We start from the raw sequence: 23325 nt of genomic DNA, 5'->3' as shown, positions 1-23325 counted from the left end.
ACATGAGGGTTCACTCTTTCTGTTGTACAGTTCTGTGAGTTTTGACAAATGTGGAGTGTCATTTATCTACCAATATGGTATCATACAGAGTAGTTTCACTGCCCTAAAAAATTCTTTTCCTTCCACTTACTCATCCTTCTTTCCACCCTCAGCTCCTGGCAACCACTGATCGTTTTACTGTCTCCACAGTTTTTTCTTTTCCAGAATGTCATATAGTTGGAATCATACAGTATGTAGTCTTTTCAGACTGGTTTCTTTCACTTAGCCATGTGCATTTATGTTTCCTCCATGTCTTTTTGTGACTTGATAGCTCATTTCTTTTTATCACTGCATGATATTCCATTTTCTGGATGCACCACAGTTTATTTATCCATTCACCTACCGAAGGATATCTTGGTGATTTCCAAGTTTTGGCAGTTATGAATAAAAAGCTACTATAAACATTCGTGTGTAGGTTTTTGTGTAGATATAAATTTTCAATTCATTTGGGTAAATACCAAGAATCTTAATTGCTGGATCTCATGGTGAGAATATGTTTAGTTTCGTAAGAAACTGCCAGACTGTCTTCCAAAGTGGGTGTGCCATTTCACATTTCCACCAGCAGGTTCCTATTGCTCTACATCTTTGTCAGCATTTGGTATTGTCAGTGTTCTGGATTTTGGACATTCTGTTAGGTGTGTAGTGGTTTCTCATTGTTGTTTTAATTTGCAATTCCCTAATGACCTCTGATGAACGTCTCTTCACATGCTGATTTGCCATCTGTGTATCTTCTTTGATGAGGTATATGGATCTTTTGTTCATTTTTTGATTGGGTTCTTTGTTTTCTTATTGAGTTTTAAGAGTTCTGTGTATATTTAGGATACAGATTCTTTATCAGATATGTGTTTTATAAATATTTTCTCCCAGGCTGGTCTTTTCGTTCTTTTTTTAAATTTATTTATTTATTTATGTATGTGTGTATGTATGTATGGCTGCGCGGGCTTTCTCTAGTTGTGTTGAGCTCGGGCTACTCTTCGTTGCAGTGCACGGGCTTCTCATTGCAGTGGCTTCTCTTGTTGCAGAGCACGGGCTCTAGGTATGAGGCCTTCGGTAGTTGTGGCTCGCAGGCTCTACAGCGCCGGCTCAGTAGTGTGGCGCACGGGCTTAGTTGCTCCACGGCATGTGGGATCTTCCCGGACCAGGGATCAAACCTGTGTCCCCTGCATAGGCAGGCAGATTCTTAACCACTGAGCCACCAGGGAAGTCCCTTTTCATTCTCTTAATACTGTTTTTCTTTTTTTGATGTGTGTTTTGTTTTAATTTTTATTTTATATTAGAGTATAGTTGATTTACAGTGTTGTGTTAGAATACTATTTTATATTGTTCTTCTCCATTAAAAAACAAAACTGGCCCTGAGGGCACTAATTGATTATACAGCACATTAGTAGGTCACAACCTGTGGTTTGAAAATCAGTTCTGCTTCCATAATGTTCACATGGACAATGTCAGTAAAGCAACCATCATTCTGAGCAGTGATTCTCAACATTGATGAACAAGGGTGTCAGAGTTGATACTGCCCTGTTCCTATTTTAGAGGATTCTTTAAGTTATAATGAACAGATTATATTTGGTCAGCTGCATCACCTCCACACATGGTATGGAGTAATAGCATATCTAGACATTACAAGAAGCTTCGTGAGTTTTGTATTTCTACAAGGTTTTAGACGGGTTTCCTCAAAATGCATATGCTTTTAAATACTGGAGGGATTAAGTAAGTAAGGTGAAGGGAAGCTGAGATGTATATTTTGTATTCCCAGGAATAGCGTGTGACCAGATTTCACCAATTCAAGCTGGTGAGAGGAAATTTTTATATGATGGAATATATACTTTTAAAATATTAAAATTATTAAAGCAAAGGGACTTCCCTGGTGGCGCAGTGGTTAAGAATCCGCCTGCCAGGGCTTCCCTGGTGGCGCAGTGGCTGAGAGTCCGCCTGCCGATTCAGGGGACACGGGTTCGTGCCTTGGTCCGGGAAGATCCCACATGCCACGGAGCGGCTGGGCCCGTGAGCCATGGCTGCTGAGCCTGCGCGACCGGAGCCTGTGCTCCGCAACGGGAGAGGCCACAACAGTGAGAGGCCCGGGTATCGCAAAAAAAAAAAAAAAAAAAAAAGGCAAAAAACAGTGACTTGAACTAATTGATATGGTTATTGAGGATCTAATTTAATGGTCATTTAACTGTATTAGTCTCTTATGAGTAGATGCTACTTAAATATTTAAATGTATCTGTCCTCTCAAGAGTCTTAAATATTTACTTCTTGCTTATTTAGAAAAAAATTCTTCATTGATCTTGAAAGGCTAGTTCTAGTTCTTTGCCAAAATAACACGAATTCCAATTACGAAAATTGAGTGTAATATCTTACCAAACTCTTTGTTCATTTTCTTTGGAGTTAATTCGTTTCCCCAAAATTTGAAGGAGTAAGGGTGGGACTCCCCCCCCCCCCCCCCCCCGACACCCTGCAGTGCCACCTTGTGGAAGGAGGGAAAACTTTAACAAGGGATTTCTGTGATGTCTAGTTTTGAGTAAAATCTGCCAAATATCATATGCATGTGTATAGGCTTCTGACTTTTACGCTAACATTTAAAAATTTTTTTTAATTCATTTTTTGGCTGCCTTGGGTCTCATTGCTGCATGCAGGCCTTCTCTAGTTGCGGCGAGCGGGAGCTACTCTTCGTTGCGGTACGTGGGCTTCTCATTGCGGTGGCTTCTCTTGTTGTGGAGCACGGTCTCTAGGCACGCGGGCTTCAGTAGTTGTGACACGCAGGCTCAGTAGCTGTGGCTCGCAGGCTCTAGAGCGCAGGCTCAGTAGTTATGGTGCACGGGCTTAGTTGCCCCGCACCATATGGGATCTTCCCAGACCAGGGCTCGAACCTGTGTCCCCTGCATTGGCAGGCGGATTCTTAACCACTGCGCCACCAGGGAAGTCCCCAACACTAACATTTTTAAAAGATTTTTATCCTTCTCCTCTCTGATGTGGAGTAACTCAGTGATAAGGGGGGTAAAATATTGTTTGTTTGTTTGTTTTCCTATGGAGACCTTGAAGATAAGAAGGCAGACACCTACCCTTTGTGACTCAACCTATTTTAAAAAGAAATGTTTTATATACTTGGGGGAGTTTACTGAGTGCCTACTATGTGCCAGGCTTTACTCCAGGCACTAGTGATAGAGCAGTGAACTAACTAAAATCCCTGCTCTCAGGGAGCTTATGTTCTAGTGGGAGGAGACAGAGGATAAACAAGTAAATAAATATACAACATAGATCAGGTGGTGATGAAAACGAAGAAGAAAAAAAGCAGAGTGAGATAGAGGAGTGCTGTTTTAGATAGGTTGGTTAGGTGAGCAAATGTTTTAAAGGCTCTCCTATGTAGATGACTTACATTAGTGGTAGATTCCCAGTGATTTTCTTTATGTAGCTCAAATGTTCTTGAGAGTGAGGAGAAGTTGACCTCTTAATCTGATATGGTTATGCAGTTAGCTGCCTGCTAGGCTGCTTCCATCTTTTATTTACTGAGCACACATATTTTACTCAGGCACTGAGTTAGAGAACACAGGTCCTGCCCTCAGTGGCCTTATGGCCATTCTAGGTTTTTTTAAAACAACTTTAAATAAAAATATGTGCAGCTTGAGACCCACTTAGATGATTTCAAGAGCAGGTGATGGGTCACAACTCACTCCTGTGAGTCACAAACACTGTTCCAGTAGAGGATGTAATCATGAAAACCATTGATAATTTAGTGTAAGAATGTTATGCCAGAAATAGCCACAGTCTGTTATAGGAGAGCAAAAGAGGAGGCCCTGACTCACATTGGGTCAGGATGGGTAGACAGTTGCGTCAGGAGATACTTCCAAGAGGAGGTGGATGTTTGCGGATGATGGAGAAGGACAGACAGGCGGGCAAGGTCTGATAACGTGACTTGTCTGGGCAGAGGGAACAGTTTGAAGAAAGGCATATAAGGCATTTTATCATCACGTGCCATTCTGGTTACAGCACATAGTATAAATCTTTGTGTGTTTTTCTAACTGTAGTTAACCAAATCTTTTATTTTCAACATATTAATCTTTTAGGAAGAATAAAACATTAACTTCTTTACTTTGTTTTCTTTGTCTTCTTAATCCTTAACCCTGTTGGGTTTCATCTCCATACATACTATTAAGAAAGAAAAAAAATAACACTACCCATTAGATTGTGACATGCTATCAGTTGTAAGATATATTGTGATTTCAAAGATATTAAAAAAAGTGCATCTAGGATTAATACTTATGATATTTATGTTGGAGATTCTTCAGTTTCTTTTAATCTAAGAAATACTTGCTAGAATAATGGTAGCAGTCCCATGCCTTTTCAGCTCCAATTTTAGGGGTTGCTCTAGGGAAGTATGTACCATCCAGGTCAATGCCAGCTTAATTTATCTCGAGAGCTTTTAAATCTGTGATGATTATAATGATATTAGCTTTGATTGAGTAGTAGAGATTAGGGGAAATGGATTTTGCTAAGATTAGGAAAGATAGGGTTTACTAAAGACTATAAAATAGAATTAAAAACTGAAGTAATGTGTAGTGACTTTCGGATAAATTATCTGTGAGTTCTTAGCTTTCAAAAAATAAATGTTCAAACTCACAACTCTGCCATTCTGCCCCTCCTCCCCTTCCCCCATCATGTTGAACTTATTCACTAGCTGAAAAGTCTTGGTAATTCAAAAGTGTCCCTGAAGAGTGTCACGCCATGGTTCATTCTGACAGCAGGTTCCTAAAGAATTCTGCTTTCCGAGCAGAGAAACACAAGCCATGCCTTTACGGGTGCCACTGTGTGCCCATGGTGGGTGATGAGCATGCGAGACTGGTTCTGGCCAGAGGCCCGGCTTCCAGAAGCAGATGGTTGTGTAAACCTTCACTAGCTCACAGTATGGAGAACAAATCATGGATCCTGTAGTAGACACAAGCGGTACAGGATGAGGAATGAAAAGGCTGAAACACCGCGGAAAACAGGACCCACTCCTGGTTATTAGTGAAATGTAGTTACAGCACTTAAAGAGAAGATAATTTTTAAAAATATTCTCACTGATTTGAAATTTTGATCTATAAACTGTGGTTTGGGAAAATATATTATTAGATCTTAAAAAGCATAGGCTATGAGGGGACTTCCCAGGTGGTCCAGTGGCTAAGACTCTGCACTCCCAATGCAGGGGGCCCGGATTTGATCCCTGGTCAGGGAACTAGATTCCACATGCCACAATGCAGATCCCGCGTGCTGTAACTAAGACCCGGCGCAGCCAAACAAACAAATAAATAAATAACTAAATTTAAAGCATAGGCTGTGAAATCACATGGGACAATATTTACCATTAGAAGAATAAAATAACTATGAGTAAACAAGAATAAAAATATATTCCAAGGGCTTACCTGGTGGTGCAGTGGTTGAGAATCCGCCTGCCAGTGCAGGGGACATGGGTTCAAGCCCTGGTCCGGAAAGATCCCGCATGCCACAGAGCAGGTAAGCCCGTGGGCCACAACTACTGAGCCTGCGCTCTAGAGCCCACGAGCCACAACAACTGAAGCCCGCGTGTCTAGAGCCCGTGCTCCACAACAAGAGAAGCCACCGCAGTGAGAAGCCCGCACACCGCAACAGTAGCCCCTGCTCGCTGCAACTAGAGAAAGCCTGTGCACAGCAACAAAGACCCAATGCAGCCAAAAATAAATAAGTAAATAAATTTATTTTAAAAAAATTCCACTTGTTCTGATGAAACTGGTATAGCATTAAGGCCCTTCAGTTCTGGACTTGTTTGCACTGGATCCAGGAATTACCAATTTTATTCCAAATTCTATAGATTCCAGGCCATTTATGTTAGTATTTAAAAGACCCCAACTTTTTTTTTTTTTTTTTTTGCAGTACGCGGGCCTCTCACTGCCGTGGCCTCTCCCGTTGCGGAGTACAGGCTCCGGACGCGCAGGCTCAGCGGCCATGGCTCACGGGCCCAGCCGCTCCGCGGCATGTGGGATCCTCCCGGACCGGGGCACGAACCCGTGTCCCCTGCATCGGCAGGTGGACTCTCAACCACTGCGCCCCAGGGAAGCCCAAAAGACCCCAACTTTTAAAGATAAATTCCTCTGTGGGTTAGTGAGCAGAAATAACTGTTTTATTTCTTATAAAAGAGAAATGTGTTTATAACATCCTAGAAGAACTGAAGGAAAAGTGCTTGTTCAACAGACTGGGTGTATCTTACTTAGATCATGAGTAGTGTTTCCTCAGTTCTGTGGTATGGTGGAGGTTTTATATTTTGTCTGTCATTCGTGGAGTCGACCAGATTTCACAGTGCCTCCCATACGTCAGATACTGATCAGGCAACGGGAACAAAAGATTCAAAAGTGAATTGCTTGGAGGCACGTAGAGCCTAGGGTGATGTAATAAAGATGTGTGTGAAGAGCTACTGGATCACAAAGGAAGGAACATGTAGCCTCCTTGGTGAGAGGAGGTGGTGAAGGGAGGTTTTGCAAAGGTGTAGCATATGAGCTGAGTTTCGAAGGGTGAATAGGAGTTTACAGGCAAACAGTAAGGGCACTGGGGCAGAGGGACAGCGGCCTGGGAGAACTTGGACTTGAGGGAGCAAGGTTCATTGTGGGAAGGCACTAGGACTGGAAGGCTAGGAAGGTTGTGAGGAATCTTTTACCTGTGATAGGAGTTTGCAGTTTATCCTGTAGTCTAGGCTTTCTCGGAGGGCATTCTGTGGAAATCCAAGCCCCATAAGAGTCTCTGGGGGAGAAAAGTTAGAGATTCACATGAACATTACAATGTTAGACTCTTGAGTGCTCAGTAAAGAAACCAGTTTCCTGTTTATAAACTCGAATAAATGTTTTGGGAAGGATTGCTATTAGGCAGCGCAGGGCTCCTGAATATTTTAAGCAAGGGAATGACTTCAACTGATTTACATTTAGGAAATTAACTGGCAACAGTGAAGGGGGGGTAGGTTGGAGTAAGGGGAGATTGGTGGCAAGAGAACAGTTCATAACTATTACTAGTTTTGGTAATAAAATCTGGCTGTCAGTATAGAGATGTTTAATCTCAAAATTTAGGAATTTAGGGCACTTCTAAGAAAAAAATATTTTAACAATGAACTAAAATACTTAGTTGACAGCCGAGATTTTGAGAGGAGAATTTTGGGACAAATGCAGATTTTGTTTCTGACTTTGATCAAAGATTAAACAGGGCTTCCCTGGTGGCGCAGTGGCTGAGAGTCCGCCTGCCGATTCAGGGGACACGGGTTCGTGCCCCGGTCCAGGAAGATCCCACATGCCACGGAGCGGTTAGGCCCGTGAGCCATGGCTGCTGAGCCTGTGCATCCGGAGCCTGTGCTCCACAATGAGAGAGGCCACAACAGTGAGAGTCCCGTGTACCGCAAAAAAAAAAAAAAAAAAAAAGATTAAAGAAAATCTTTGGTTTAAATTTTACTTTAGGAGTAATGTTTTTTAAAAATCCCTTGTGATACAATCTCTTGAGTTCTTAGATCAAAGTGGTAGGGTTTTTAAAAGTTTTTTTAAAATAATGCTGGACAATTTTTATTTTTTAATTTTTCAAATACATTATAATATACCTTCATTTAAGGACCATTTTCATTTCTTTTACTGTGATATATTATTTCTTCAGTCAATTTTTTAAAATAAATTGGATTTTTGGTCTTTCTGGTACCAGTTTTTAGGAGCCTTTTATATATTGAGGAGATTGGCTTTTTATATGTGATATTAGTTACAAATATTTTTCCCCAGTTAGTCTTTTTTGCTTTGTAAAAGATCCCTGTGTTTTATTACCTGAATATATCTTTTTCTGTGGTGTCTGGTTTTTGAGTCATAGGTAGAAAGGGCTCTGTACTCCAAGGTTATAAAAAGGAATTTATCCAGTTTTAGTCTGGAATCTTTACAATTTTGTGATTTGTATTTAAATATTTGATCTATTAGGAACTTATGCTTGTGTATGATATGCAATATGAATCATTTTTTTCCAGATGGGTATTTTAATTGCTCAGGCATCATTCATTATATAGTCTTTTCCTTCCTCAGTTTTGAGATACCTGCTTCATCATTTACCATTTTCTGTTTCTGGACTTTATAATTTGTCCCGTTGATCTATTTATGTGCTGTTGCCATACTGTTTTGAGGCTTTATAATATCTAGTAGTGCTAGTTTCCTTCTAATACTCCTCTTTTGGCATTTTCCTGACTTGTCTTATATTTCAATCTTTCTACATGAACTTTAGGATCAGCTTAACCTGTCCCGTAAGCATTCTGGCAGGGCGGAGTGGCAGTGGGGGACTGGGGTGGTGGGGGGATCACTTTTAATTTACAGATTAATCTCTTTATTGATGGATGACTCTAAGTTGTAGCTTTAATTTAATCTTTCTCTTACAGATGATATTAACCGTGTTCTTGAGCAACAATGAACAGATTTTAACAGAAGTTCCCATAACACCAGAAACAACATGTCGGGATGTTGTAGAATTTTGCAAGGAACCTGGAGAAGGCAGTTGCCATTTAGCTGAAGTGTGGAGAGGAAATGGTATGTATTAGGCTCTATAAAGATGACTAAGTACATGAAATCCAGTGTTTATTGAATACAGAATGTTGTTTCCGGTTCTTTGTTATCTGAGGTAATAAGGAATTGAGTAAAGTAAAAACTATTTTATTGCATGAGGATAGGATGTTATAAATGCTGTTTGCAAAGAAGTGTGTTCTGTGATTTGACCCTCACCGTAGCCATGTGGAAGAAGCTGGGAAAGCAGATCCGGTTCTTGTGTGAAGGCTTTCTGACATCACTACTGACCAAACGAGAGTTCTCTGTCCACTGAGACCTTACAGTGTTTTGTTTGTTGCATGTCAGGTTGTTCATCTGCTTTTCTTCTCCCTACGATAACTTCACGAAGACAAAAACACTATCGTGTTCCCCTGTGTACAAAGCCTTTTAAATAGTAAGTGCTTCATAAATATTTGTTTATTAAGTTGAGAAGAGTTAATACTGGCTCTTACATTTAAGGATTTGTCAGCTAGCTGGGCAGAGATGATCAGTGTAGGTAATATAATTACCGAATACAGAAAATTCTGCAAAATAATGTGGATTCTCGTGGAGATGTGGAATTGAACTGGGATAGGATACACCAGGCGAGGGGAGCAGTGTGAGGGAAGGACAAGAGAAGAGCATGGAGAAGGCGTGCTCCTCAGACAGCACTGAGAGGAGGGGCCCAGGAGGGTGGGAACTAGACTGGCAAGGCCACCTGCTCTGGCAGCGTGTGGAAGGAGGTAGCTGTGTGCATGGATGGGTCTGAGTCAGGAAGCAAGAGAGTGGTCAGTTGGAACATGCTGTGTATGAGGTGGGTGTCCAGATGGATGTGTTTAAAGGACACTTAGGGATAATCAGTGAATTCTTACACTTTTTAAAAATAATTTTTTAATTGAGGTATAATTGACATACAACATTTTATTAGTTTGAAATGTACTATATAATTATTTGATATTTGTGTATATTGTGAAATGATCACCACAGTAAGTCTAGTTAGCATCCATTTCTGCACACAGTTACAGAATGTTTTTTCGTGTGATGAGAACTTTTAAGGTCTACTCTTTTAGCAACTTCAAATATGCAGTATGTTTTTTTTTTAAATTCATTTTTGGTGGCATTGGGTCTACGTTGCTGTGCACAGGCTTTCTCTAGTTGCAGCGAGTGGGGGCTACTTTTCATTGTGGTGCGTGGGCTTCTCATTGCGGTGGCTTCTCTTGTTGCAGAACATGGGCTGTAGGTGCGTGGGCTTCAGTAGTTGTGGCACACGGGCTCATTAGTTGTGGCTCACAGGTTCTAGAGCACAGGCTCAGTAGTTGTTGCTCCGCAGCATGTAGGATCTTCCCGGACCAGGAATCGAACCCATGTCCCCTGAATTGGCAGGCAGATTCTTAACCACTGCGCCACCAGGGAAGTCCCTGCAGTATGTATTGTTAACTCTGGTCACCATGATGTACATTACATCCCCAGTAAGAGTTCTTTATATATTGTAGATACAAGTCCCTTATTAGGTGTATGATTTGTAAATATTTTCTTCCAAAGTCTTGTGCTTTTAACGTTATCCTTCAGATTCAGAGTAAAAACTTTAAGGACACATTGAGAGAAACTTGACTTTGATAAATGGTGGACTATTTACTAAAGTAGAAGTAAGAGGCCAGGTCCTCAGTTATCAGTCTGATATCAGCTACAGGAAGAGGGGTGTTAAGTAATTGCAGTTTTTAGAGGACTAATGTTAGAGGCTGGTCATTCCATCATTGTTTGCTCTCCTCTAGCCTCTTAGCACTCTTGCTTTTTGTGGCTTGCTGTCACTTCTTATTCCTTATCTGCCCCTTATATTAGTCTGGGAGAGCCCCAGTGGTCCCTGGCCGCTTGAGTCACTCATTTGTTGCAGTCCTTGGCTCCAGGGCCATCTGAAATCATAACCTGTGGTCTAGCCTCATCAGGAATGAGGCCTACCTCCTCGGAGCACAGAGGGTCACAGCCACTGCTCCCACTGTCTAGAGCAGTCCCTAGCACCCACGCACCTTTGCCTCTAATCCCTTCCTTGAATCTCAGAGTGTGTTAAGGGTCCCTCCCCTTTGCTCCAGTACTGTCATTGTATTTATCAAAACATAATATGGTAGCTTTCATCTCTCTCTGTCTTATTGGACTAAAATTCCTGAAGGCAGGAACTTGTTTGTTCACCATCATACCGCCAGTGCCCAGCCTGTTTCTCATAATAGGCCCTGAGTAAACACTTAAATCATTGAGTAAATTGGAGCAGCAAAGCGAGGTCTTGAAGAGATGGTGGTGGATGAGATTCAAAGGAAGGGGAAAAAGCACAGCCTTTCTCAGTCTTTTTTACCCCAGAGGAACCCTTAAGGTAATATTCAGATTTTGGAGAACGCTTTGCATAAAAATGATTGCATCCATAACACATGGTATACTCATGTCATCAGTATTCAGAAATATGATACTCCAATGTAATTGTCAGTGCTTTTGAGAAGAGAATATTTCTCTGTGGATCTGTGTATTACTTTGCTCAGGCCGCCATAACAAAGTAACACAAACTGGGTGGCTTAAATAAGAGAAATTTATCTTTTCACAATTCTGGAGGCTAGAGGTCTGAGATCAAGGTGTCAGCAAGGTTGGTTTCTCCTGAGGCCTCTCTCCTTGGCTTGTAGACAGCAGTCTTCTCCCTGTGTCCTTACATGGCCTTCCGTCTGTATCTGTGTCCTAATCTCTTCTTAAAGGGACACCAGTCATTTAGATTAGGGTGCACCCTAATGACCTCATTTTAACTTATTACCTCTTTAAAGATCCTGTCTTCAAATAAGGTCACATTCTGAGGTACTAGGGGTTAGGACTTCAGCATATGAATTTGTGTGTGAAGGGACACAACCCAGCCTGTAACAATCTGTTAACTTGGCCAGCTTATTCTCCTGATCTTTTTGTGGTTCCCTTCCTCGAGTATGTCAGCTCTAATGCAAATCAGGAGTGTAGGTAGGACCTTCAGTTTTTCTTTTTGTGAAATTTCCTACTTGATTTTCTTTTTGCCTTATCCAAGAATGGCTGAAAGTCTTATCATAGATTTCTCCATTACATAAGATGCTAATGAGGTATAGTATGCTATTAATTCTACATGATACATGTGGGGTAGTTTTGTTTTCGCTTTAAAACAGAAATACGTTTTAGTTAACCCTTCTTATTTAAAAAAGGTAGTGAAGCTTAGCTTGCTTTTCTTGAAGTTAGTCTTTAAAATTTTTTTATTTATAAAGGGAAACATTTTTTTCAATAACTGGCTTTAAGGCAAAATTGGAGTTTTAACTTTATAAAGTTATGCTCAGACTTGGTAGATTTAAGTGGAGATTGTAAACTGATTTTAATTAATGTGAAAAAAATTTGTAAGCCAAAGCAATATGAATAAAAATATGGCCTAAGACAATTTTATGTAAAACCAAGGGACACGATTAGGCTTAAACATGGACCTCACAGCTATAAAACTACAATATACAAGTTCCTAAAAATCTTTTTTATAGGCCTATATCCATAAAAAGTGTTACTTTCAAAACTAAAAATATGGAATGATATTACTTCATTAGTGTTCAGTTTGTGCTTGCTTTTCGTTGTACAAATACTCAGTTCAGAGTTGAACTAAGCACACACAGACTTCATTTTCAACTGAGATGAGATGATTTATGTCCTTGCCCTTGATGTTGGCTGAATAGGCAAAGCTTGCCTGCACATGTAGGAAGATGAAACGGCAGCAGCACAATGTGCGCTGCATTTCTATGAATGGTGGGGTTTTCTTCCTTACGGAAGTCTGGCACTTATCTAGGACTGAACAGTAAATCACACCTTGAATGTATGACAAGGCTGCAGCTTGCACAGCTCTTTCTCTTGACTCAGTGTCGGGTTCTCAGGCTGAGCAGGAGGAGCCTCTCGCCCAGACATACTCCTGTGTTGAAAGGAGCCAAAATATGGTTCGGTTTTGTCCTGCTCCTCTCCCGCGCCAGGCCGTTTGCTGTGAGCCTTGGAACTTGCCGATATCCTTTCTCTCTTTCAAGCACAAGCAGCAGTGGGAACATTTCAAGATTTCCTTTTAATTGAGATAAAATTCACATAGCATAAAAATCCCCATTTTAGTGTACAACTTCGTGGTTTTCAGGACATTCTCAGTGTTGTACAACTATCTCCAAACTCTGTACCTCCCCATTCCTTCCTCCCCCAGGCAACCACTGTATTACTTTCTGGCTCTATGTGTTTGACTATTTTAGGCATCTCATATAAATTGTATCATACAATATGTGACTTTTTAAAAAAATTATTTATTTATTTTTAATGTGTGACTTTTTGATCTAGCTTTTTTCTCTTAGCATGTTTTCAGGATTCATCCATGTTGTAGCATGTATCAATACTTAATTTCTTTTTTTGGCTGCAAATATCCATTGTATGATACACAACAGTTTATTTATCCTTTCATCAGTTAATGGACACTTGGGTTGTTTCCACTTTTTGGCTACTATGAATATTGCTGCTGTGAACATTCACGTACAAGTGTTTGTGTGGGCTAGCTGTATTGCCAGCAAGTGCGTTGTCAAGCCTTTATACATCTGATTGCCACCTGTAACATTTTAATGAATAACAAGATTCAGCCAATTTGTTAATGTGTTTCTTTGAAAGAGTGGGAGGCATACTGCTTCATGATAAATATACTAAAGGACATTTTTTTCACTGTTCCCCATTTAATGTTGCAAAATTGCTTTTATGTTTACTTCTTTGTTTATATGTTACCTAAATTATTTCCCCTTCATGGTCTTGTTTTCACTTCATTAAAGTTAAAATTCAGTGCTTGTAATATCCTTGAATTCTAATATATGTGTACATTTATTTTAAATTATTTTTATTCATTTTTTACTTTTGGTATGAGTCATTTTGTTTCTGAGAAAAGTAAGATTTTTTGTTTGTTTGTTTTTTTCCTAGAGCGTCCCATACCCTTTGATTATATGATGTATGAACATCTTCAGAAGTGGGGGCCACGAAGGGAAGAAGTGAAATTTTTTCTTCGACATGAAGATTCCCCAACCGAGAGCAGTGAACAAGGTAGATAAGTGCTTTTTTCCCCCATTTGCTAATTTTTGCCATAAAAGTTAATTTAAACATTAAATTAATTAAAATTAATTTAAGAATTAACAGGAGTAAATATTAAATTATTCACATGACTTTCCCCCCTTCACTTACAAGTGGTGAGAGGGAGAGTTGGTATCTCACAGGTTTTTTGACCTCTGTTATTGCAGTTTATGATTATTTCAAACTTTCAGCCTCCTCCTCAGGATCCTAAGTTAGTCACGTAATGCACTGAAACACGTAAGGGGACCTGCTGTTGAAAGGGATTGCTTTTGATAAATATCACATGGATGAAATCTCTAGATTTTAAGAATAAATGAAACCATGAAAGGATCATAAAAATTCTGGGAAATATATATATATATATTTATATAGTATCTATATATGTGTATATATACACATATATGTATATGGAGAGAGAAAGAAAAACAGAAAAATAAGAACAAGACCTAAGTGGGGAGTTCTCTGGTGGCCTAGTGGTTAGGATTCCAGGCTTTCACTGCCACAGCCTGGGTTCAGTCCCTGGTTGGGGAACTGAGATCCTGCAAGCTGCACGGTGTGGCCAAAAAAAAAAAAAAAGGAACAAGGCCTAAGTGTAACTAACTCTAAACCATAATAGAAAAGACAAACCGAATTATTAAAATAAAAAACCAAAAAAAACCCTCTTTGCATGGCAGTAACCACATTAAAGCAAGGTCAAAAGACAAATTATAAACTGGGAAACAGCATGTATAGCTCATATTGCAAAGGGCTAATTTCCTTTACGTAAAATGATAAGAAGAAAAACAGTAAAAAAAAAAAAGACAAAATATACAAACCCGATGTTCACAGAAAAGGAAATATTCATGACCCAGAAATATATGCAAAGAAGTTCAGCCTTACTCCTAATAAAAGAAATGTAGGAAAAACACTGAGATACTGTAGTTCACCTGTCACGTGGCCAAGATTAGAACATTTAATAACACAGTGTTGGCAAGAATGCTGAAAAACAGGCAGTCTTCCACATTGTTGGCAGCTTCTGTAGAGGGCAGTTTGGTGGTATCTGTTAAGCTTACAAAAGCATGAAACCTTTCACCCAGCAATCTCACTTTTGAGAATTTATCCTAAAGCTGTGTCTGCACACATACAAAATGACATATACATAGTGTAAGTCATGGGCACTGCTGGTAGGAGCAGCCTTCAATGCCTCCAGGGGCGTCGGCTGAAGAAACCGGAGTACATCTGCTCTGTGCCCTGTCCCAAACCACTTCCTGCACTTGTCACTTGAATAAGCACAGTGTACACACATGCTGCCTCCTGTGTAACAGAGATGAAAGAGTAATGACGTATTCTGTGTTGGCTTGTGTGTATGAAATACCTTTGGAACGATAAGTAAGAAACTGGCAACATGGCTAGCCTGGGGGGAAGGCTGCTGGGTAGGGGAAGGAGGGAGGGAAAATTGGTCATTTATATCTTTTGGTTCCTTTTGAATTTTTTTAAAAAATTTATTTTATTTATTTTTGGCTGTGTGGGTCTTCGTTGTGGCCCGCGGGCTTCTCATTGAGGTGGCTTCTCTTGTTGCACAGCATGGGCTCTAGGCACGCGGACTTCAGTAGTTGTGGTGTGCAGGCTCAATAGTTGTGGCTCGTGGGCTGTAGAGCGCAGGCTTAGTAGTCGTGGTGCACGGGCCTAGTTGCTCTGCGGCATGTGGGACCTTCCTGGACCAGGGCTCGAACCCATGTCCCCTGCATTGGCAGGCAGATTCTCAACAACTGCACCACCAGAGAAGCCTGTTTCCTTTTGAATTTTGAATGATAGGAATATACTACTTTTTAAAAAAAATTTTATTGGAGTATAGTACATTTACAATGTTGTGTTAGTTTCAGGTATACAGCAAAATGAATCTATTATACATATACATATATCCACTCTTTTTTAGATTCTTTTCTCAAATAGGCCATTACAGAGTACTGAGTAGAGTTCCCTGTGCTGTACAGTAGATCCTTATTAGTTATCTGTTTTATATATAGCAGTGTGTATATGTCAATACCAATTTCCCATAAACTACTTATTTTTTAATTAAAATTTAAAATAAGGGAATCTTTTTTTTGGAAAGCATATATACTGTACAGTTAAGAAAGAAACCTTTGTTATTTAACGGTGATTATGGATTACTTCTGGTATTTAAAAAAAAACAATGAAAGGACATCCTTTTGTAAAAAGAAGATTCCTTTATTACCAGTTATCCCTCTTTATTTATTTTTTGCTGAGCCACATGGCTTATGGGATCTGAGTTCCCCGACCAGGGATTGAACCCACGTCTTCTGCATTGGAAGCACAGAGTCTTAAGCACTGGACCGCCAGGGTAGTCCCTAGCTGTATTTTTTTTTAATACCTATTTATTTTTTTGGCTACTTCAGGTCTTTGTTGCAGCGCATGGGTTCCTCGTTGTAGTGCGCGGGCTTCTCTCTAGTGGTATGCAGGTTTTTCTGTGTCTGGTTGTGGTGCACGGGCTCCAGGGCGCATGGGCTCTGTAGTTTGTGGCATGCGGGCTCTCTCGTTGAGGTGCGCAAGCTCAGTAGTTGTGGCGCGTGGGCTTAGTTGCCCCATGGTGTGTGGGATCTTAGTTCCTTGACCAGGGGTCGAACCTGCGTCCCTTGCATTAGAAGGCGGATTCTTTACCCCTGGACCACCAAGGAAGTCCCTGTATTTTTAATTAAAGGATATTTTGCCCCTAGGATGAGCTACTGTCTGCTTTAAAATCATCTTCCCATAGCTGTAAATATCATGCTGTTTTTCACAATGCATCATTACTTCTGTTTTTTTTGTTTGTTTTTCTTTTTGCGGTACGCGGGCCTCTCACTGTTGTGGCCTCTCCCACCGCAGAGCACAGGCTCCGGATGCGCAGGCTCAGCGGCCATGGCTCATGGGCCCAGCTGCTCCATGGCACGCGGGATCCTCCCGGACCGGGGCACGAACCCGCGTCCCCTGCGTCGGCAGGCGGACCCCCAACCACTGCACCACCAGGGAAGCCCTACTTCTCGTTTTTATTCCACTGGGTGCTGGTCATCTGGAGTCAGGAGACCAAGACTCCAGGCCTAGCTCTTCATCCATTTCTACCTTAGAAAAGGGCCCTGCCTCTCTGGACGGACTCCTCCTGAGGAGGATTAGACTAGCTGGCAGTTAAAGTGCTGTTCTAGTGCTAAGAACTTACTTTAACTCTCTACCTGAGTGCTTCAAATATTTATACCCTATAGTTAAATGAAAAGTTTTATATTTTACTTTAATCATTATAATATATGTACATAACCCTTACTGTCCCAGGATGGTGGAATGGGGGGAAGGTCTTATATTGTTCTCACTCTGTAAAGTCTGGAAGCGTTAGGGATACTTGAGAGAACTGTCTAGAGTTACAAGGAATGGGACAGCACTGACCTTCCAGTTGACCTTCATTGTCACACCGGATGCTGCTCAGTCTCGTTGTGCTGACGTGGCAAGTACACCTGAGACAGTGGAAGAGCTGGATGCTGAGCTGTTTGAGGTTAGGGAGACAATGCGTCCCAGGGGGATGGGGCTCGAGACGAGGGCCTTGAAGAGGGAGTCGGACCTGGAGGGGAGAGTAGAGAGCTGCTGCACTGAAGGCAGGAGACCAGGATGAGGGAGGCTCCGAGGGGAGTGGTGCCAGGGAGTACACCTTTCTCGACCCGGGCTGGTATGGAGGATTGGTCAGGATTGGAAGAACCAAATTCATCACACGACTCTCATCACTTTTCACGACTTTCAGCAAAGTCCCTGCTTCCCTATTTAATACTCCTCAGCTTAGCTTTGATGGCATTTGTAATGGGACCCTGCTCATCTCCTCAACCTCACTGTCTCTTCTTTCTCTCTTCCACCATATTCTTAGTTGCATATTCATTCCCTGTCGTGCCCTAACTCAGAATTCCATCTTCCTCCAGCTGTGATGCTCCACCCTCTTCCCTTTTTCCTCTGCCTGTGCTTCTGCATGTTCTGCCTCTCTCTCAGAGCTCAAGAAAAAAGGTGGCAGGTAGAACAGCTCTCATTGGGTGCTGTGTTCCGTTTTATTTCTGTTCACTGAACTTCTCCTCCAGCTTTTTTTTTTTTTTTTTTTTTTTTGCGGTACCCGGGCCTCTCACTGTTGTGGCCTCTCCCGTTGTGGAGCACAGGCTCCGGACGTGCAGGCTCAGCGGCCATGGCTCACAGGCCCAGCCGCTCCGCGGCATGTGGGATCTTCCCGGACTGGGGAACGAACCTGTGTCCCCTGCATCGGCAGGCGGACTCTCAACCACTGCGCCACCAGGGAAGCCCTCCAGCTTATATTCTAAGCAGCCAGAGGTGAAGATCCAAGACTCATGTTTCCTCTCTGCTCCCCACAGAGCTGAGGACAAGCCAGTTGTCAGTGATATATATTGTTTAAAAGGAGTTACATTTGAGTATTTATTGCCTGTAGAACTATAAGATATAACAAGAAGTAAAGGACAACCCTGACTTAAAACAGTAGGAATTCTCTTTATGGAAGCTAGAGGAGAGTGTGGAGGACATTTCCTTCAATCACCTTGTATACCTGGGGGAACAGAAGCTTAATGTGTAAAGTAACTCGGTGCAGGTCATGTGCAGAGTGTAAGCTAGAATCCGGGGGCTGGTGTGATGGAGTTTGGAGCGAGGCCTCCTGGGTTCAGCACCGGCCCTGCTGCTTACTCAGTTTGGACCTTGGGCACGTGACTTCCATCCCTGTGGCTCCGTTTCCTTACGTGCGGGTGCATTGGCTTGTGGTGGCAGTTAATGAGGCGTCCTGGCGCAGTGCTCACTAAGTGTCAGCTCTTACTATTACTTTCTGACTCCAGAATGCAAGACCATCAAGTTTCTTCTTTACTATCAAAGATTAAGTGGCACTTGATATAATTCCAATGTTGTGTGTTCTATAGTATTCTAATTTGATGGCTTGCTGTTTGCAAGAGGCAGCAATGATAGAATATTAAATTAACCCGAGTACCTTATTTCTTAAAAGTACTAATAACTAAGAATTTAATTTACCCTGTAAACTGATAGATGCTGTAGTCTAGGATGTGTGTATGCGTAATTTCTGCTAATAGGAAATATAATAGCTGTGATGAAATGGCTATTGTATATTCGACTGTGTTCAGTGGCATACTCTGTCATTCCCATTTGTTTAACCTCATTTTTCATTATCACCTCCCTAAGGGCCCTTTACTGGATATAGTATTCTTACTTGCCCCTGTCTTCCCCCTATCAGATGTACTGTATATCTGTTTATGTACCCAGTAGCTTTGCTTTATACATAAGAAGAGTAAGATTTTTTTTTTAATAAATTTATTTATTTATTTTTGGCTGCGTAGGGTCTTCGTTGCTGTGCACAGGCTTTCTCTAGTTGTGGCGAGCAGGGGCTACTCTTCGTTGCAGTGCACAGGCTTCTCATTGCAGTGGCTTCTCTTGTTGCGGAGCACGGGCTCTAGGCGCATGGACTTCAGTAGTTGTGGCACGCGGGCTCAGTAGTTGGGGCTCGCGGACTCTAGAGCGCAGGCCCAGTAGCTGTGGCGCACGGGCTTAGTTGCTCCGCCGCATGTGGGATCTTCCCGGAGCAGGGCTCAAACCCGTGTCCCCTGCATTGGCAGCTGGATTTGTAACCACTGTGCCACCAGGGAAGTCCAAGCTTTAATTTTTAATAAAAATTAATTGTGGTAAAACAACAGAGAAGAAACTCTGAAGTCTGGCTGTGAGCAAAGAGGCACCACTGGAAGGTGTGCTTCTTCTTGGACCCTCCCCTGCGGTCAGGGGTGCTGCAGCTCCCACCCAGCCTCCAGTCTGGGGCACAGAGTCACTCTCTGCACGGGGTGCAGCTGGTCGGAGGCTCAGAGCTGACCGGGAGGTAGCCTGTTCCAGCCAGCATTTCATCCAGGACCCAAGAGGGCTCCAGGAACCGGAAGGCGAAGGCCCAGGTCTGAGGACCGTGTCCTCAGGTCACAGAGCAGAGGAGGCCCAGGCAGTGCCAGGAGTCAAGGTGAGGTTGGCAGGGGACAGGCCGCCCAGGAGGGGAGCCCCTGTGAGGCCCGAGAGCACCCCTCAGAAGAAGACCTGCCCATGGTCCCCATCTGTCACCCCTGCCCACACTCCTGTCGGCGGCCCGATCCCAGTCATCAGGCCCCTGGTCCAGATGAGTGAGCTCTGCAAGCCTGAGGCAGACCTTCAGGCCCCAGTCCAGGCCCAGGGCCCAGTGGAGGTGCAGCTGTTCGGGACTGAGGGGGAGGAGGCTGCATCCCCCTCCTCCTCCTCCTCCCCAGTCCGTGCCCGCCCCCCAACCCAGGCCGAGTCCTTGTCCCAGGAGGCACTTGGTGTGCTGATGGCTGACCTGGCGGGGTTCCTGCTCCTTAAGTATCGCGCCAAGGAGCTGACCTCCAAGGCGGAGATGCTGAGTATGATCCTCCGGGACCATTGGGACCACTTCCCCGTGGTCTTCAGCCATGCCTGCGAGTGCATGCAGCTGTCTGTGGCATGGACGTGAAGGAGGTGGACCCCAGCAAGCACACCTATGTCCTGGTCCCCACCCTGGGCCTCACCTGGGATGCCATGTTGACCGATGCGCAGAGCATGTCCAAGGTTGGCCTCCTGGTGATGCTTCTGGCCGTGATCCTCCTGCAGGGTGAATGTGCCTCTGAGCAGGAGGTCTGGGAAGCACTGAGCGTCATGGGGGTGTATGCAGGAAGCAGCACTGCATCTATGGGGAGCCCAGGGAGCTGCTCACCAAAGTGTGGGTGCAGGAGGGCTACCTGGAGTACCAGCAGGTGCCCCACAGCAACCCGGCCCACTACGAGTTCCTGTGGGGTCCCCGGGGCCAACATGGAGACCAGCAAGTGGCAGGTCCTGGAGTATCTGCTCAGGGTCCATCGATGGGATCCCAGGTCCTTCCCATCCCTGTCTGCAGAGGCTGTGAGCATTGAGGAAGAGGGGCCCTGAGCCAGAGCAGCAGCCAGGCTCCTTCCAGGCCCACGTCCAGCAGCTTTTCTTGCAGGGCAGGAAGGGAGGCTGATCCTCCACTGTGAGTTTGAAGAGGGAGCAGCCAGCCTTCTAAGTAGTGAGGGTCTGGGAGAGTTAGGGGAACACGGTGTATAGCATCTTTGGGTTCCTGTTGTGTATGATGACATGGAATTTCATCTCTATTTTCTTTAGGAATTCTTCAAATATTGTTCCTTTTAAAAGAAGGCTTAATAAGCTTTGGTATCTAAGTTTGTGAATGGCATTGATCACACACGTATTTGTGCTAATTCAGTTCAACGACAAGAGTTTTGCTATTTTGTAAAACAGATTGTAAGATTCCCATATTATTTTGTGATCCTGAACAAGATAACATGGCATTGGAATATGAATCTCTTGGAAATGAGAAAGAACTTTAGAATAAAATTGATGAGGTCAAGAAAAAGAGAAATAAAAGTAAAAGTTAATTCTAAAAAATATATACACACACACACACACACACATAAACGTAAAATTTACCATCTTGACCATTTTCTAAGTGTTAGAAACTTTTTGATATAAAGCAATTTCAAAATTCTGAAATAGAATATTAGAAAAAATTTTCATTTAAACAACTTTATGTATGCAGGTTGATTATAAGACATTTTTTCAACTGTACTAATTTTTGAGTTGTCCAGCCTGGTATTTTATGCTTGTGTTCAATAAATATTTGAATAAGTGAAGAAATGATAAAATATCGCTTTTCTAGTATGTCTTTTAGTAAGTTTGGCCTTCATTTCTCTAGGTGGCCATCAGACCCAAGAGCAAAGAACTCAGAGAAATGTAATAAATGTACCTGGAGAAAAACGCACTGAAAATGGGGTAAGTAATAGTGAATTAAATTGAAAAATTTTAATTGCTTTTTATAGGTACTAATGAATTGGGGTTATAATTTATTTTTAAAGAATTAATTTTGGGGTAGTGCTAACCGAAAACAATAAAACAGCCAATTATTTTACCAGCAAAACAAGTTTATTTGGGAACGGTGAAGAATTGCAATTCAGGACCCGCAGCTCTGGACAACCACATCCCAGTCCTCTAAAGCAAAAGGAAACTCTTTTTTAGAGGAGAAGGGGAAGTTGGGAGGGGCCGCTGTCAACAAAAAGTCTGTTGGAGGAACCTGGGAGTTTGAAGTATGGTGGCTTTACATTGGCTGAATTGTTGTCAGGCAAAGAGGAGATTGTTCTTCCTGCTGCTGGTGGCAGTAGAATGGTGTTACTTCCTCTGGGGATGCACAGTACATCTCTTCCTGTTGGGATCTGCACCAGTGTCTAGTGGTATGTGTGTGAGAGCTCCCCATTGTGGCTTCCCAACTTCATTTTCCTGAGGTTGCCCTTTATTTTCACAGAAGTTGTCATTTCTGTTGAATATTTCAAACATTTTTATGAAGTTATAAAGTGGCAGTCACTTGAGTGGTAATGGTTTTATCAGTCCATACCATGGCCCATGCACTGGATGGTCTCAAGCAGAGCAGTGCTCTCCATGCCCGTTACATGTTGCCGCCCACAGCATGTCCTGGAGCAGCAGCTGCATGTGTGCCTCTGTGCTCATGACAATGGCCTGTCTCCAGGAAGCAAATGGTCTAGTCTCTAGACTAAGAGATGGACAGGCAGACTTGCTTTGTATCTTCAGTGTTGATGTCTTGATCCTTCTGTCAGGTCTTAAAAGACAAAGTGGCTGGTGGGTTGAAGTCTTCATAGGTGCCTCCAGGAAAGAGAACTTCCTTTATCATATGGTGTAGAGTTGGAGCATAGGCCTAACATTGATATAGGTGAGGAATTTTGTCTAAGTAGAAGCGTTCTTTTTTTTTCTTCTTTTTAAATATTTATTTATTTTATCTGGTTGCATCGGGTCTTCGTTGCAGCAGGTGGGCTCCTTTGTGACTTGCAGGCTCCTTTGTTGTGGCACATGGGCTCCTTAGCTGTGGCATGCGTGTGGAATCTAGTTTCCTGACCAGGGATTGAACCTGGCCCCCTGCATTGGGAGCACTGAGTCTTATCCACTGCGCCACCAGGGAAGTCCTAAAGGGTTCTTTTTAAGAAATACATGTTAAAAGAATGAGCAGAAATGAATGAATGAGGGTGAATGAATGAGAGAAGGAAGAATGAGAAATTTTCACCATGGTCTTTTCTGGAAGTTTTAGTAATAAGTTTTCCAAATAATTTTCAGGCTGGAGAATTAGTTTCTTTTTCTGGCTCTGCCACTAACTAGGTGTGTAGCCTTGGGCGGGTCACCCCCTGGCATGTGCTTGGCACAGCTATACACTGGAAAAAGCACCGGCCTGGAGTGCGGAGGGCCCACGCTCAGACACGGCTTCAGAACTTTCTAACAAGCTAAGTCTGAGCAAGTTACTTTGCCTCTGTACTTTCCAACTCGCTATTATTGATTTCCGATTTTATTTTTTTTATTGGCTACCATTGTGACTTTAAATGATATACTTAAGTCTCTATTTCTTTGTATGATAAACTTTAAACCATGTCTCTGGACCTCCCTTCTTGTAAGATGAGAGTATTAGCACCCCCTCCCTTTTCTGCGTCTCCCCTTCCCTCCTGTCCTACCTTCCAGCTTTTTCAGCTGTACTTTTCTTTTTTTTTTTTTTTTTTTTTTTTTTTTTTGT

At 42.5% G+C, this 23325-nt stretch overlaps 1 protein-coding gene, 1 long non-coding RNA gene and 1 pseudogene across 4 annotated transcripts in view; 2 read left to right on the top strand and 1 right to left on the bottom strand.

Moving 5' to 3' along the window:
• The window catches only part of PPP1R13B (protein phosphatase 1 regulatory subunit 13B), a 73692-nt gene that overhangs the window by 23701 nt on the left and 26666 nt on the right, over positions 1-23325 (top strand). For 2 of the 3 annotated variants that reach the window (XM_027120686.1, XM_027120687.1), the window contains exons 2-4: positions 8435-8582; positions 13539-13658; positions 21454-21530. In XM_027120686.1, coding sequence (XP_026976487.1) covers positions 8435-8582; positions 13539-13658; positions 21454-21530 — 345 coding nt within the window. Of the gene's footprint in view, positions 1-8434; positions 8583-8903; positions 8992-13538; positions 13659-21453; positions 21531-23325 lie in introns of those variants that run through there. The other variant, XM_027120688.1, reaches the window with a different exon arrangement.
• LOC113627715 (uncharacterized) overlaps positions 17952-23325 on the bottom strand; it is a 28489-nt gene continuing 23115 nt past the window's right edge. Inside the window, exon 3 of the long non-coding RNA XR_003435666.1 lies at positions 17952-17986. This is a non-coding gene — a long non-coding RNA (uncharacterized LOC113627715). The remainder of the gene's footprint in view (positions 17987-23325) is intronic.
• On the top strand, positions 19304-21446 carry LOC113627707 (melanoma-associated antigen 10-like; annotated as a pseudogene).

The sequence above is a fragment of the Aethalodelphis obliquidens genome, unplaced genomic scaffold (assembly GCF_003676395.1).
Source record: "Aethalodelphis obliquidens isolate GAN/ISIS:26980383/991018 unplaced genomic scaffold, ASM367639v1 scaffold21, whole genome shotgun sequence".
Lineage (NCBI taxonomy): Eukaryota > Metazoa > Chordata > Mammalia > Artiodactyla > Delphinidae > Aethalodelphis > Aethalodelphis obliquidens.
This window is presented reverse-complemented; position numbering and strand designations above follow the sequence as displayed.